Below are 16,325 nucleotides of genomic sequence, written 5' to 3' on the forward strand. Positions count from 1 at the left end.
GTACAACTGTTCTGCTGTTTAAGAGAATTCGGAAGTTGTAGCAACGTTTCTTAAATATATATATTTATATAAAGGCATTTATCACCGCTTCCGTTTTTCATTTTAATCCCTCTTTTTATTCAGGCTACTCGCTCTAAAAGCAGTCTCATGCAGCCTTCACACAGCGAGTGAGAAGTGGACACTCGCCCTTCTCTCTGCCCAGCCTGTAAAGGTCGGGTGAAAAACACTGTGGCCCCATTTTGCTCTGATGTGAAAACTTGGGAGCCAACAACATGTTTCCTTTTGCCTGCATCTGTTTACCACTGCTGAGAGAAAAGCAGAGCAGGGACAGAGCTCAGCCTCGGCGAGAGGGGCGGCTGCAAGTGCTGCTGGACACCAACACTGTCACCGAAGCAAAAACGAGTCACGCAGCAGCTCTGGGGGATGGCAAGGGCCTCATTTCTGCTCTCCCCGCTCTCCCTTTGCCATGCAGTGGGTGCTGCAGCGCAGCCAAGAAGCAAGATGCCTTTTCCTTCACTGACACAGATGCTGTCAGTGCTGTAAATCATGATCTTTGGCACGTTAGCAACCAGGGGACTTGCAGAAATGTTTTGTCTCCTGCCCCACCGTGGAATAAGAGTTGGGATTGTAACGCTGCAGCCCTCACCTTCCCCAAATGTGTGTCTTGCACAAGGGAAATGAAGAGATAATCTTGACTTTTATATGAATTAGCAAGGAGATGCAAGTCAGTTGACCAGGCAATACCTGGCTGCTTTAGCAAGGCAGCTTAAACTAGCAACACATGGGTAAACCTCAGCAGTAGCTTTTTCCTGAATATTGCTTTTTTCTGAGCAGAGCCCTCCCCTATTTGAGATCTGCACGTTATCACCTGTGACACAAAACTATTCCTACAGCACACATAAAAGCATCCACCATGGATTTACGCAGGAGACAAAATAAATCTATTCAGAAAAAAGCAGCAAGGACTAAACTCAGAAGTTATAGCTAGAGGCATAGCAGAAGGAAAACTGGTTTTCAAAGTGACCTCCAAAAGCCAGCTGTCTTCCTCCCCAAAAGCCTCCTGGCTTGTACCCAGGCCAAGATTTACAAAAAGTTTAATAAGGTTTCCCACACGCACACATTTGCAAAAGAAGAGCTGGACCAAAATACTTGCTCTATCAACAGTTACATGGCATCGCCAATAGTAACCACTCATCTCTAAGGAAAATCACCTATGCAACCATGCAAGGAAAGGATGCAAAACCATCTGTGGTTTTGTTTGGGTGCTGCGAGTTCAGCTTTGCAGGCAGGCTGTGCCTGCGCAGGCGGGGTGCTGGAGGATGGTGGATTTGCAAAGCCAGCAATGGTAGGGAAGGGGGGCATGGACCACACACATCTGATGACTTAAACTGGGCAGCAGAAAGTTCCCTGTAACTTCATTATGAGTTGTACTGGCTCAACACTGGAATAATTAGCAGGAGGGGAGAGGAACAGCTTGTAAGCGTGCAGGCATCAGCCACCCTGTGATGGGAGGTTCTTGTTAGGGCCACATATAAATCTAATAAAAAAAAAGATGTTAAGGTAAGGGAACCATTTAACCTATTCAGCTAAAGGCTTTGCTGAAAAAAAACCCAAATCCCAGATCCGTATGACTTCTGGTTATGAAATTCAGTGACAGGAAATACATTTTTATTTATTGCGGGGACCTGGAGCTGAGCAGTATCAGAAGCACTACCCCCGCGAGGGGCAGGACTGCCTCCCCCATCCGAGCGGCTGACTCCACCACGCTCCACGCTCCTGGCGACCCCACAACATGTTCATCAAGTTTACCCTGCTTACATGCAAAACAGCATTTCAGCACAAGCAGCTCATCACATGTGAGGGTTACGGTGCTCCCTCCTGCCCCTACTTTGCTCTGCAAGCTTGGCTGCCCAATTCTCCCTCTGCTATACTGGAGCAAGAGCTCCATCTTCTGAAGAAGCAGAAAAGAGCCCAGCCCTGAGCAGTCTGGTACAGTCACCTGCGGTACAAAATGACCGGTCCACAGAGGAAAGGGAATTGCTAAACGTAAAGGTACTGTTTGAAAATCAGGTTTCAGAGTGAAAGTACATTATACCTATAAGGACACATCACTGAAAAGCTCTAGGAATAGCTCTAGGAAATAGCAAAAAAACATCCCACATCATCCTACAATATTGCCTGGAGTGCACGTACAATTGGAATCATGCCCAGTGACTGCATACATGAACAGCAACAGCAGGAGAGAACAAAGTTAATCGTAACAGGGAGAACAGAGCCTCAGGGCCACCACTAGACCCTGGCAGCAGGACTGCAAAGCACCTGGGCAGCGGCATGAGGCTCACCAGAGGAGCTTTCTGTGGTTTTGCCTTGTGAAATTCCCTTTAGTTTGTGCTCGGCGACTTTGCAAACCAGATGGTTTTGCATCTGGAGATGCGAGTCTGTTAGCTTTGGGGGATATGACCACTTGCAAAGCAAACCAGTGTTCAAAGTTTGCCGGCACTGTATTTTCAAGATGCATTTGTGGCTGGAGAAACCTCCTGCACAGGCTGCGGTGGAGGACCCGGCGACATGCACTAACCAGACTTGCTGAGAAGACAACACATGGTGCTCCAGGGTAGGAGCATGCCAAGGGCAGTCCTCTCAGCTGCACTGCTAGCCCACTGCCAGCTGCCCCTTCGGTAAAGCCACAAAACCTCCAACCTATGAAATTCGCCTGCCATGCAACAAACGGGATAAAAAAGTATCTTCCTGCATAGGAAGGATTTTACTGAAATACACTGGAAATCCATCAGGAGCTGACTGTTACTATAAGCCTTTCAGAAGGCTTCCTTCATGGTCACCAAAACAATAGATTTTGACAAAAAAAGGAAGTATTTATAAAGAAATCTACTTGCCAAATTTGTTTCATATGGTTATAACTAGTGTATTTATTTTTTTTCGGATGGACTGCATCTATGTGGGTTTCCTGAGCTGCTCCCATTGCAAACCCTGGTCTCCCATTCCCAGTGACATGGTGATGAGGCAAACACATGGAGTGGTGGATGCTGCGTACATGGCAAGGGCGACAGGCTGCTCTTAAGGCATTTTCTTGTGTTGTCTGTTACGCTTCCCTATCTATTTCTACGTACATTTATGGCTAGAAGACGAGAAATATGTTTTCTGAGACTAGAAGCCTCCTGCCAAAACCTGGTAACCTGTTTATTATAAACTTGGTTCTAACAACGGATTAACAAGGAGGCAGCAATGAGGGCAAGAGGTTGCAGAAATGAAGTATTGCCTTAGAGTGCTGGGGGTCAGGCCACGACGCCTTTTGCAGCAGGAGGAATTTCTGCCTAGGTACCTCCTGTTCACACGGGGTTTGAGCTATAGCAGCGAGGAGGCAACACAGTCCCGGGAATCCCTCTGTCAGACTCAGACTCTTCTCCCCGATCTTCTACCCAGTGCTCTTGCAAAGAAATCTATGTTTTTAAATGCTTGGGTTTAACTTACTAGTGCCTGAAGTCACAGAAATGTCTTAAGGTGTTGACAAACAAAAAAAGCTTAATTTACTACTTTTGCGGGTTTTTGGAGTAGCTGCTTGCTTTTTTTTTTTTCCTGCAGAGGCATATGCAGCCAGATTTAGTACATCAAGTGTAATGCAAATGGCTTAAAAGACCTGATTGGAGTTATGAAATATTTCTGCTAGGCGTGCTATATGATACCTGCGACTTTGGCATTCCGAAATCTGCAGTCACCAACTACTATCTGCAGACTGTGGACAGGAATCCAGCCTTCTTTTCTTCTGTTTAGGTTTTTCACCAACCTTGGAATGACAACGGCATTAGTAAAAGAAACAAACCAACCCAGCAGCAGTTCCATACGGGCAAACTCTACACAACTGTCAGTGCAACCAACAATTTGTTCAAACCAGGGAAGCATTTGAACTGGAGCAGGGCATGCATTGAAAATATTCTTCCCACCTAAATTTAGGTACCTAATTAAAAACCTACATCAGGAGCGCAGCTACCTTGGGCACCCCTCTAGGCAGTGGAAAGGAACAGAATGCTCCAGAGCATGAGTTATCCCACCTGAGACTTCCAGAGATGCCAGTTTTCCTCCATTGACTACCGATGGAGCCAAGGGCAACTACTTTCCTCACTTCTTTGCTATTAAGCTAGACTGGTAAGGTGAATTTAGTCAGGGTACTGTAAGTAAATTCAAGCCAAGACTTAGGCAGCTGGAAATACTCATGCTCATAAACAACATCCCTCTGTCTCACCCATGCAGTGAAGTTTGTGCTAACACAAAAGTTTGGTGTGCAAAATCTTTGCCTGGCACTGACTGAAATCGCTGTAAGAGGCGGTAAGCATTCAGCAAAACTGAGATGTTTTACACCTTCCTTTTGCTAACAACAAACCAGATTTTGAAAAAGGCAGTTGGACTAGATGATCATTGTAGGTCCCTTCTTCCAACTGAAATATTCTGTTCTATTCTATTCCAATTGCCCTTGAAGTGCAAGGGCTGTAGGTGCTGGCCAGGAATCCTCCACGGGGCATTTGTGTCTGTGCATTTATGGGCTAGCGCCTGCACAAATCTGATCCAGGTTCCTTGTAACACCACCCTTCCCACATCCCGAACAAGGCATTAGCACGCTACACTCTCTCCTACCGAGACTCTGGGCTGGCTGATGAGAGCTAGTCAGAAATCAGCCTGGAAAGGAAAGGCAGCCAGAAATCTCAGCAAATTGCTGCAAAAATCAGAAAAGAGCGTGCTGCTCTCCGAGGCAAGGGAACTAACGGTTCAGAAGGCAGAGGGCTGGGTATGGTGACTTCCCAGGCAACACTCCCAGCCAGGAGAGAGCCGGCTGCAAAGCGTTATCTCGGAGCCACAGTTTTAAACACAACAGAAAGATGGTTTACAGCCATTAACCATTAACACTCAGACAGCTGTCTGAGGGAGGGAAATGTCTTACAGTTACTCAACAGTGCTATTAATAAGCCCAGAGGAACTGAGCCAACAGCTGAGCTGAGGTGGGCAAGGAGCTCTCGCTTGAAGCGCCACCTGAAGCAGGCAGAGCATGGCAAGCAGGGTGGTGAAGATGCTGGCAAAGCACGGCTCACCCAGGCACCCATGGCAAGGCAAGTCCTGCCACGTTGTCCCAGGCCAAGCCAGCACGTATGGCCTCTAGTCATAGCAAGGGAATGAATTCTCCAGCTTTCTGGAATAGTCTAAAACTTAACTGGCAGCTGCAATGAGTGTATCACCAGGCAAGCGAGGTCGCACAGGACTGCCTTGCAGGCTCGTAGAGAGAAGGCAAAGAAATCCTAAAATACCTACCACTGTCCCTCACCATCTTCATGCAAAAGCTGAATTTCATCCCCGTTTTTCACCAGCAGGTCCTCTGATCCTCTCCTCTTGCAGTCTGCAAGGGCTTTGTATCTTCCTGGAGACTGTGGTAGTAAGAAAAAAATTATCTTATTCAGCTGCACTTCATATCATGCAGCTGCTACGTCTGACTGCCGCAGGGAACGTGACGGAGCCCTGTCAGCTACCCTAATTCAAATTATTTCAAGAAACTGTGGCTGAGACATATCCTCATTTCCCAAAGTGAGATATGGAAAATTTGAGAGACATAGACAAGATACATCTGTTATCCAGCGAAGCAAAACAAAGCAAGATGACCAAAACCAGCAACACCCAAAGCTTTGGGACTAACCAGCTGGTTCCCATCCTCCTCTTCAGTGTCCGAGCAGTTGGAGAGGTACTGGTTACCCGACCACTCCTCCAGCCCCTCGCAGATTTCCAGGGACTGTGACATTCCCGGCCAGCCTGCAAGACAGCGTGCAGCTCAGGCTGGGGGTACCCCAGCACCCGCAGAGCATGCCCCGAGGGAAGGGGAAGGGTCCATACTTCTGTGGGGCTTGTTCTGGGGGGACGGGAGCCCACTGTCCAGCATCACTGGGCTGGTGCGCTCCGAGTCATTCTCTTCTGAGCTTACGGAGGCTCTCTGCTGCTTTCTGATTGATTGAAAAAAAAAAAAAAAAACAGACAGACATCAGTCTTAGTTTTACTTTATGAATGAACACAACTTCACAAGGTTTTGTAAAAGAGGGTGAGAAATAATAGTGGTACTTCCTAACGTATGTTTCTATAAAGGTTAAGGACTTCAGTGCCTAGTTTTAGTTTTTTGGGAGGGGAAATACAGTGGCTATGGTCTGTCTCCTGAATTTGAGCACAGTCTTTGATCTTTGTCTCCATGTGCAGAGGATGAGCAGCTCAGGCTGCGCTGCCAGGCGAGTTCTCCAGGGTGCCCCTCACAAACCCTGTCCCCAGACCACCACCACCGAAGGATGAACGGCACCACATCCCTCCTGACCCCGATGCCAGAGGTCTCAGACAGAAACGGGGAGGGGGGAACAGCACAGAGCCAGGATACAGACAGAGGACAGCGGGTGCCCAGTGATGGGGGGGTACTGGAGGGAGCCCCCGATCCGGCTCCTGGGACTCACCCATCACTCAGCTGGGAGGAGAGCGGGAGCTGGTCTGTGCATGAGCCAGGCTGCTGCTTCTCCACTGTGGGGAGGTCAAACACCATCTTAAAATCCATTTTTTTTATTAGTAACCATCACACTTGAAGCATCATTTTTAAAAATTAGACCTTTTGTACAGCTCTAATGATTTCCATCTAGAGAAAAACAGGCTCGGACTCTTGCAAAGCACAGACTTAGTTATGATTAAGATGGTATATGTTAGCACAAATCCAATAGTCAGCATGCCACTGAAGACTATAATAAGCTTAAAACTAGGCATCTGCTACGTATCTTGTTGAATTAAGCCTATGATAACAAATGTGAAATAATCCCCAAGGTAAGAAAAAAAAAAAAAAAAAAGTACTTCTGTAATTCATTTTCACGTAAGCATCTGGCCTTTATTGCTGTAAGTTATGTTCTTTCCCTGTAAGACCTTGCTCCAGTATTTTGCTACTAGGCTTCTAAAAATCAATTCTCTGGTGAGAATTAGTGGATTTGAAGATTAGCAATGTGAAAATAGGAAAGGTTCTGCTGCAGAGTGAACGCCACAGAGAAATTGGTCAAATGTACCTTTTATAAGCTCCTGCTGCTTGAACAAAATTTTTCTTATTTCATTCAACCATGCCATCTTCAGATCGACCGTTTGGGCCTACAAGTAGAGAAAATTGTCCTAATTTTGCATTGAGAAACATCCCTTATAATGTGTGAATGAAATTTCATACTTTTCTATGCTGAAATTATCCAAAATCCCCTTTTATCCAGAGCCACCACTAAATTTTAAACATACATGATCTTCTAAAATTGACGATCCTCACTACGCCCAGGCAAAACACTGGAAATTCTGGAGCCATCTCTTACGACACAAGAAATGCAGGCAAAAGGACACGTGTGCGTGCATCTCATCTCTTTTACAAAATACCTGAAGGGCCAAGTCTGCCTTTTGCATATATGTATACTTGGATACATACATCTGCTTTAGGAATTTAAGTCAGCTACTCTGTTGCAACATGGAGAAAAAAAAGCTAGGCAGAAGACTAATTAAAAAAAGCATCAATCTACAGTATTTTCACAACAGGGTTGTGAACACCCCATTAGGCAAACAGTTCATCATCATCAATTTCTATTCAAAACGCTACAAAGCAGCGGGGGGGGGGGGGGGGGGGCGGGGAACCAGGAAGAACTGAAGAACTCGGGTCAGTTGGGCATTTTGTAGATGAATCCAAAGACTCCTGGGAACAGCCCCACGAGGGCTAAGCCTTTGCTCTGGGAGCAGTTCTGACATCTCACTGCACAGCAGCACGTGCCTGTGTCCATCGAAGCGCGAGGCTCGTTTCCCACCTCAATTCACACAAGCTATTAAGCACAGTAAAATCTTTTTTCCCAGCTATCGGTCTATTTGAGATATTTATCTGGAATAAAAAGGGTCTATTTCCAAGGGGCAATTCGGTCTTCACTTTAAGATGACTTTTACAGTTCTAGACTGGACACCAAGGAGCAGCCACTGGGACAGCTCTGTGAACACTGATGTGGGCAAACAGGAGGACAAAACACAAGTTAAATGTCTAATAATCCTATAAAGACCAACGGGAGACATCGCCTCAACACTGTTATGAGTATGTACAAATATCAGCATTTTTGAAGATACAAACCTGCACGACATAGACCTCTTCTCGCCCACTATACCAGATTTCAAATTTCCGATGATCTCCTTTCACATTCTCAGTTATTCCAACTGCATTCATCTGCAAATCCAAAAGAACCAGAGAGTGAAACATATTACAAATTTCTCCCTTTTCCCTATGTAACCAGACTTTCTGCAGCATGTTAAATAAACCTATTTTCACCCAATTTAACACAATTCATCAATATTAATTTCAGTAGCAATGACTTATCCCCCCTGACCTTCTGCCAGCTTGCTGTATTTACAAAAGCTTTCTGAAACCAATCAACGGACCTTAGGGGACTTTTCATTTGGGCATCAGTGGAACTAACTGAAAAGTCATCTCATACCTCTTTCACCATGAAATTTCTCAGATGAGGCATACGAAGCTTTATAAATGCATGGTACGTTATTTTTCTACATACATTATTTCTGCTGTATTATTCTTTATTTACTCACTTAATTCGGTGTTTCATTCTTTCAGCGATCTTTAAAACCCTTTTGTGAAGCCCTTAGCTCCTTTAGAAATTTCAGTTCAACATCTTCTGGTCCCTAACCACCCCTGTAGTTGAGACGCCATCCCAAGGTTTCCAAAAGAAGGCTGAACTTCTGGATATAGAGCCTGAGCTGCCGTCAGCCTGGCTTTCACGAAGCACGCAGACTTAAGGCTGGATGTGGCTGAACGCGGCTCTACCTGTTGTCACAGACCACTTTTGATCATTTGGATGGAAATGTCAAAAGCCCAAATAATTCAGGACCTGCACAACGTGACCCACCTGAACAAGTAGCTCAAACTATGGTTAGAGACCGAGACGTTCCTCAGCAACAGGAGACCTCTGACCCACCTGCTGAACACGCCACGAAGCTTAAACGTGCTTTAACACCTGACCTCGCATAAACCACCTCCTCACTCAAAGCAGAATTTGTTAGCAATTTATTGCTGATTAACAGATGGTCAAAAATAGCTAAAGTATCCCACTCACGTGTTTTGAAATGGATCTAATAATAATGGTATCATCCATCAGAAATTATTCACGCAGACTGGATTAGATAAACCCAATATAACTGCAAATAAAGCCTTAGAAAGAAGATCTGTTTAACACTGCTGCTCCTCTTCGTTAGTACGTGCGTCCTCAGAGCTTTCGGTCTGAAAGGCTATGACGATGTACAGATCGGGTCATCTGGGCAAACCTTCTGTTCCCAGTTACTTTTCCAAACGGTGGCACCCATTTTCAACGACTATGAACAACCTCAGGAAATAGGAAGCAAGTTGCTCATTAGCTTTTCTCCTTTCTTCACTGGCACAAACAGCAGAGCTCTTCTGAACTGACAAAGCGCTTGCCTCCAGATGCAGAAAGGCCACTGCCGAGCAGCCGTCGGCACTTTCCAGTCTCTCTTTGCTCGCATCCCTCTCTCCACCTGGTCCTCTACAGTCACATTTGACAAAAGACTGGAGATCTGCACTGAACAGGACTGAGCTTGCAAGAAGGTGATCAAAGCCAGTGACCATTTGCACATGCACAGTTTCACACACGTCCATTGGTATTTAAAAACGCACAGGTTAAAATGTGCAGCATAGTCCTGAACATTTGGAAAAACTTTATCCTGTGCAGCATAGTGCCACGATGCCTTAGAAAGCTGGATCAGGCTCCATTCTGATTTTGTGAAAACATAAAAAAACTAAAAAAAAAAAAACAAACAAAAAACCCCCCCAAACTAAAAAAAAAAATAAAAATTAAAGATGTCTAAAGGAAAGCCTAGAGAGCACATCATCCAGCCGCTGCAATTTCCAGTTCTGGGCATCTTGTTTAGCATGACAGTTTATTATACAGGGGCTCCTACAAAACTGCTCAGGCATCAAGATATTAGTAATTTTAGATGATCCACTATGAGGATGTGAAGAAAAGTGCCAGGAATAGAGATCTTTAAGGTCTGTTCATTCATGTTAGTGGATTTAGAAATTCTATGTCCTTCCCCTGACCAGGATTTACTGTCCTCCACTGTCACTGCAATGCAGACCAAGGTGGGTTTGCACAAAGCTCTGGGATGGCGTTCGTCTGCACTGCCTTCCACAGCAGCATGAGGCAGACTGATTCACTCAGCATCGCAGGGAGTTACGAGCCTGCACCCTCCAAGTTACTGAATCTCAGCTGAGGACGCATTTGCCACTAGATGTTCTACACAGCATGTAAAATATGATCCCGAGGGGCTCTCGTTTGTTTTACAGACGTCCAGTTACACAGCTTCTACCCAACAGCTTGCTTGAATTCTGCATCCCCAGAAAACATTATGGCAAAGAAAAATGATTTCCTCATACTATCATGAATCAAACAAATGTCAAGCTCCAGAAACATGATTTTGCCCTCAGCACAGCAATTCTGAAGATGGATGTGTGCGGATGTAATCCTGCAGCATCCATGGATTTTCTAACCTCAACCTCCCAGTGTGGCAACAAAAACAACTGGAAAACAAGCCCGCACAAGGCAAAGAAAAACCCTGGCCACACTGCCTGGGCTCCTGAGCGCAGGATTTTCTCCTCCGAGCAGGCTTTCCCCACGCCACCCTCTTCAGTTGTTTCAAAAGCACGTATGGTGAAACAAGTACTACAGGGAAAACAAGCTCTCCAGAAAGAAAATGATGCTGCTCAGGGAAAACATTTAAAGTGCCTAGACATATGGCCTGGGATTTGCTTTTAATACACAATTTGTAACACACACTGGAGCTGAACAGGCTTATCTACTATTACACAGCTTTCTGACTACTTGTGGCTTCTCCCTCCCCAGACCCTGCTGAGATCAGGGACCTGCAGCATCTGGACCTGAAGGCTCTGCCCCCAAGTGCCCATTTTTTTCCATTCTAAGATATACTCACATCGAGGTTTTACTTATCAAGAAGCACAAGGCAGAGTACTGAGACAAAATGCGATGTTAGAAGTGCTCATCACACGCAGTACGGCAGAAGGTCTCCTTTAGGAGAGCACTTTTGGATTTTTATTGATAATAGTTAGCATTTATGGGCTTGGGACAGTTGTTTATGTCCCTCATATTTTGCCATAGGCCACTCTTTTCATCTGATAATTGTACTTTTAGCTGCCGTTAAAGCATGCCAAAGGAGAAGGGCAATGAGAGAGGAAGAGGAATTATCTCTGCATCCTCCGGGCTGGGAAATGGGGCTCAGCAGCAGCCAGGCAGACCCCAGCCCAAGGGAACTCCCTGAGGACCAGGGGTGTGAGGAGCCCCTTGCTCTCCCAGGTCAGCTGGGGAAGATGCAAAGGGACACCCCAGCTTCATGCCCTCACCCCCACTCCTGGAAAGTGGACTAGTGGAGGGGGGAAGACACATTCCCATCCCTGGGACTCGCCTGTAGCTCCATTTCCCTGGCAGGTGCCACCCTATATGTGACTCCGAGTCCATGGGCTCTCCCAGCTGCTGCTCCAGCTGTGGCGGTCCTCACAGCTTATTGCAACCAACCACCTTTCACTGGCATGGCACTTCCATAGGGAGCATCACAGCCCTTAACGGCAGCAAACAAGCCACTGTGTCAGGGCAAAAACACTCTCTGGGTCTGCAGAGTTACTGGTTTACAATGTACATGGCAATGGCCCCAACTAAAAAATCCTTACTTTCAAAAAATGCTTAAAACTGTAGGATGAGGTTTTGTCATATCCGTCTCCGTGCTCCTCTCGTTTCTTGCAGAAGACCAAGGCTTTCTCGTACAGGAACAGATGCCTCTGCATTGGCTTGAACCTGGCAAGATCCTTCATTTTTGTCGGACCTTTTCGGTGTCCTGTCCAAACACTGAAAGATCCTTGCATCAATACCTTCCCCAGTTCGCTCAGGTCACCCTGGTGAGAATATGACAAACAAAAAAAAAGAAAGAAAAAGATGTCAATTAAAATGTAAGAGGGCTGTCCAAACAATGACAGGCGCCGAAGCCAGCTCTGTTCCAAGGCACGGCACTCTAAGAATAGGTCTTCCTGGAAGGATCAGATGATCCTTTGGGAGTGACGGCATGGTGCCAGGAGGGAAGCAGAGGTCTCTGGCGCAGGCCTGCAGCTAGTCTGTGTGAAGGGGTACAAGTCAGTAACTGGAAGAACTAGGAAGATAGGAAAACTCGCCAGCTCCTATGGAAGACCAGGTCAAGGGCTCCGGCTACTTCAGTGGGAGAGAGAGCAGATGAGATCTGAGCCTGAACGGAGGTCTTGGAGGATGGACTTCTCAAGGACTGGGACCAGCAGCTTAGGAAGCCAGCCTCTCACCCTTCTACAAAGCCCTAGGAAAGACAACCACTTCCTTGGGCAAGGATCAAAACCAGACTCAACAGAGTATTTAGTTAAATGTTGAATGAGAAATGCTATGAAGACACCCCGGGCGCATCCTAAGGTCAGCCAGCAGAGAACGAAGGTGTATGCTGGAAAAATACTCTCAAAAACCACAAGGTGGCAAGTGTGGGCACTATGCAACTTCTGATATGTCCTTTGCATGCAGATATTTTCCAAAATCCTGAAAACAGATGGAACACTATCACCTGTAAGAGCTTCCTGATCCCATTAACTTTGCAGCTGCCCTAGTGTAGTTTGTAGCTCATACGTTCTGGGACACTATCCATTCCCAATGCCCCACCTGGCCTTGCGCAAGGTCTCTCATTACCCAAAACTACTCACATCATATCCTGTTATTGAAATCTGATGCATAGAGTCATTGACTGACTTTAGCAAATCCAACATCGCAACCAGAGCTTCCTGAAGTTCCTGAACTCCATCACAGCTCGTGCTGTACTTTAGCAGCTCCTGAAAATAGAAATGGAAGAGCATGTGTTTGCACTTGAACAAAGCAGATCTTTCCATCTCGCCCAGAGTTTCCAATACCCAAAAGCAACCTACACCTCCTGAGTTTCTTTTTTCATATGTCACTGGAAAAAAACATTGACTCTAAACCAACAGACAGTATGAGGTGGAGAACAGATCACTGAAGCATGGCCCATTTTTTTCTGGGTTTCCTTAAGAACATTGTCAGGTTATAGAGCAGCATCACGCTCATCTAAGTTCTGTGTGTTGTGTTTCCTGCTGGGTAAGAAATAAGGAACTAAGGCTCAGGTTTCCCATTAGCTGCCAATACGCCATATTTGCCTTCAGATGAGGTGGGCAGCAGATGATTGTCTTCAGCCTGGCAGACAGAAGGAACAGAATTTACAAAATCTAGAGCCTTCAAGTCAATAAATGGAAGGCAGATTAGGGAATTATACCATTGTTATAAAATTACTTTCATTTCAGATCTCCTGTGCCCACCTACACACTTCACGTGTACTCATCTCTCATTCCAGAGGCTAGGAGGTAGGGTACAGAAGCCACCACCCCAGTGTTATTCCACTTTACAGAGTGGCAGTAACAGCACTGCCCTGCCTCAGACAGGGGACACAAAAATAAATGCATTCAAGATTACAGGCACTATAACAGCCTGAGGAGAAGAAGAGGTGCATCAACATATTTCATTCATCGTACTGGTCGTGACCATCACGATCATCTCTCGTTCAGTTTTCTTAGAAGTGCTTCTGTCATTTTGCATCTCTGAACAGATTCAAACAGTCCTTCTCCCCTCAAAAAACGGCTCATTAAAAGCCCCTGTTCCTTTTTCAGGTACGCAAATCATCTTCACCGAAAGACACTATGGAGGGCCAAGATAAGCAATATGTAATCTAAAGCTCTGTGCTGATTTACAGGTAACCCTTAATTGAAAAATAAAACAAACTGGAAAAACAAATCCATCTCCTGATGTCCTTTCAAAGCAGAATATGAAATACCTTCAGAAGTAACTGGTATTTTGTCAGGCGCTGCACTGGTTTGAGCAAATAGGAATCCAGCCCGAGTTTGTGCTCTAATTTTCTTTGGCATTCCTGGAACAAAGAATTCAGATTAAATAAGTTCTGCACCAACTATAGGTCGTTATTCCAACAGCATGACTAGTATGGTTTAATGACTTCAAAGGTTTCATGTAAAAACATCATATGGCGCCTATAACTAAAGAAATTTCATAAAAACACATAAAATAATATCATGAATTTTTTCATGATGCTGAAACTCCTTGTGTACAAGAAACTCCAGCTGCTATTTTTGTGAAGCTTCCATGCGATGGTGAACAGAATATGCTGCAAAATTGTGGGGTACTGAGGAAGGTGTTTAGGACAAGTGAGTGTCCCAGGACGACGCCAGCCTTGGCAGGAACAAACAGCTCACCTGGAAGAAGGTGCTTTCAGAGCACTGCCTCCACAGGGACTCCGACCGGGGCTTGTTCTGGCAGTATTTCTCATACATCTGGAAATCCTCTCGCTGCAAGGGAAGCCGAAAGGCAAGTCACATGCATGCAGCCAAATCAGGTGAACACCCAAATTATAAATTTGCTTTTATCTCTGTTGCCAGCTTTAATATCTAAAAGTCACAGAGTGTGGGTAAAAAAAGCACTGCTGGGAATCACAGCAGCCTGCAGTGTAGTCACGACTGTTGCTCTCCCCCATCTGCTGCTGGCCACGCACCTACGCTCCTGCCTGGCTGTTGGTGTTGCGTGTCAGAAGCGTCTTACTCAACTGACATAACTGAGATGTTGCACAGTGCGACAAATCAGAAGAAACATTGGCCTTCAAGTCTGCTTTATATGTGAAAATGAGTCACCCACCCTGTCTAGGAAACAAAATCCCACTCTCTCGGGTGCTCCCAGGCAGCTTTCCAAACTGTGCAGGAAAATTCTGCAAGAGATGGGAGAAGAGACAAAACGCAGTGGCACACAAGGTATGGTTTGGGTATTTAATCATTATAGGAAATCAATCTGATAAAAAGGGGAACAGAGCCAGCATCGTACTTGTTGTGGAAGTCGTATATCTCGGGCATGTTTCCGAAGAGGACGTCCTTCCTGTTCCTCAGCACGGGAGGCATGAGGATGAGCATGGCAGGGTTATCCATCTCAGCTCTGTAGCCCTGCAGGATGCAAAAGGGGCTCATCACTCAGTTGGTAAGGCCTTGGCTTGGCATCTCCTCGAAGGCAGATGAAAAGGGGACATGAACAGATTTTCAACACAATCTGCTTTGCTTCAAAGCGCAACATCCCCTTTAACTCCTTATCTGCATCTCTAAACCCCTGTCCTTCAGCCCCTGGGGCACGTGGGGTTGTGGTCCAGCAGGGGATGGCTTGGGATGGCCCCTGTAGGGCTGGCCGGCGCCACAAGATGCTCCCTATTCACCAAAGGCAAACAGCAGCCACTTGCTCCTCACTATGGCCTGACTGCACGAGAGGTCCCTGAGGAATATTTGTCTGGGTTGACCACATCTGCTGCTATGACTGTGGGACACAGGAGTGACAATGTGTTTGTACGGGGTACGCAGTTACACACAACCTCACGGGACCCAGCGCAGCGAGGTGACTTGTTACAAAGCAGAGACAGCTTGAGGTCAGAATCAATGGGCTTTCTGCTCTTGTACAACGCCTGCTGAGCACTGGGGTCTCGCTCTCCTCCATACTTCAGGATTTCTGTCCTCTGTGGCTCCACCTGCCTCTTGAAATCACAGCCTCCCAAACCAGGGAGGAGCTGGAAGGGACAGCACTGCACTACAAACTGCGTGGTGGAACTAAGAAATAACGCACAGCTCCCCTCAGTAACATCACATCACCGCACCAAGGCAAAAACATTCACCGGGTATGGTGAATACCCTAACTGCAGAAGGCACGGGCAGAGCTCAGGACCGCCGCGGCAAAGAGGACATCAAGGTGGCTGCTAGCCACAGCTCAAGCTGACCATGTTAGTCACCGAGATGGCACAGCACTGAGGCCCTTCCAACCTGAGTAGCAAAAATCTTTGCAAAAATGTCTGCAGTATGCACAGCATGTCTTCTTTGGCTTGCCAAATTAATCTCTCACACTCATTATGGTAGGAATCAGTATTCCTCATACGAAGCAGGCATTTTGCAGTTGAGTAAAGATGCAGTAGAAGATAAGTACCTGTAAAATTAGTCATTTGTATTTAACCACTGCAAGCAGGCTTCCCTCTTCAAAGGAAATACTATTTTCAGAAAATCTGAGTCTATCTGTCCATTTTTCTCTATCTAGACTTGATATGCATGATAATAAATCTATGTACCTGCCAACTGCTTTATCATACAGAGTATGGTT

General features: G+C 46.0%; 1 protein-coding gene across 2 annotated transcripts in view; it reads right to left on the minus strand.

Annotated features, from left to right (window-relative positions):
- MCF2 (MCF.2 cell line derived transforming sequence) overlaps nt 1-16,325 on the minus strand; it is a 59,663-nt gene that overhangs the window by 1,448 nt on the left and 41,890 nt on the right. For both annotated transcript variants that reach the window (XM_055727715.1, XM_055727716.1), the window contains 13 exons: nt 15,021-15,136; nt 14,838-14,907; nt 14,402-14,494; nt 13,969-14,061; nt 12,833-12,958; nt 11,792-12,013; nt 8,159-8,251; nt 7,080-7,158; nt 6,489-6,552; nt 5,890-5,996; nt 5,696-5,808; nt 5,317-5,429; nt 3,702-3,802 (listed from right to left, as the gene is read on the minus strand). In XM_055727715.1, the coding sequence (XP_055583690.1) occupies nt 3,702-3,802; nt 5,317-5,429; nt 5,696-5,808; nt 5,890-5,996; nt 6,489-6,552; nt 7,080-7,158; nt 8,159-8,251; nt 11,792-12,013; nt 12,833-12,958; nt 13,969-14,061; nt 14,402-14,494; nt 14,838-14,907; nt 15,021-15,136 (1,390 nt within the window). The remainder of the gene's footprint in view (nt 1-3,701; nt 3,803-5,316; nt 5,430-5,695; nt 5,809-5,889; nt 5,997-6,488; nt 6,553-7,079; nt 7,159-8,158; nt 8,252-11,791; nt 12,014-12,832; nt 12,959-13,968; nt 14,062-14,401; nt 14,495-14,837; nt 14,908-15,020; nt 15,137-16,325) is intronic.

This window comes from Falco cherrug, chromosome 15 (assembly GCF_023634085.1).
Source record: "Falco cherrug isolate bFalChe1 chromosome 15, bFalChe1.pri, whole genome shotgun sequence".
Taxonomy (NCBI): domain Eukaryota; kingdom Metazoa; phylum Chordata; class Aves; order Falconiformes; family Falconidae; genus Falco; species Falco cherrug.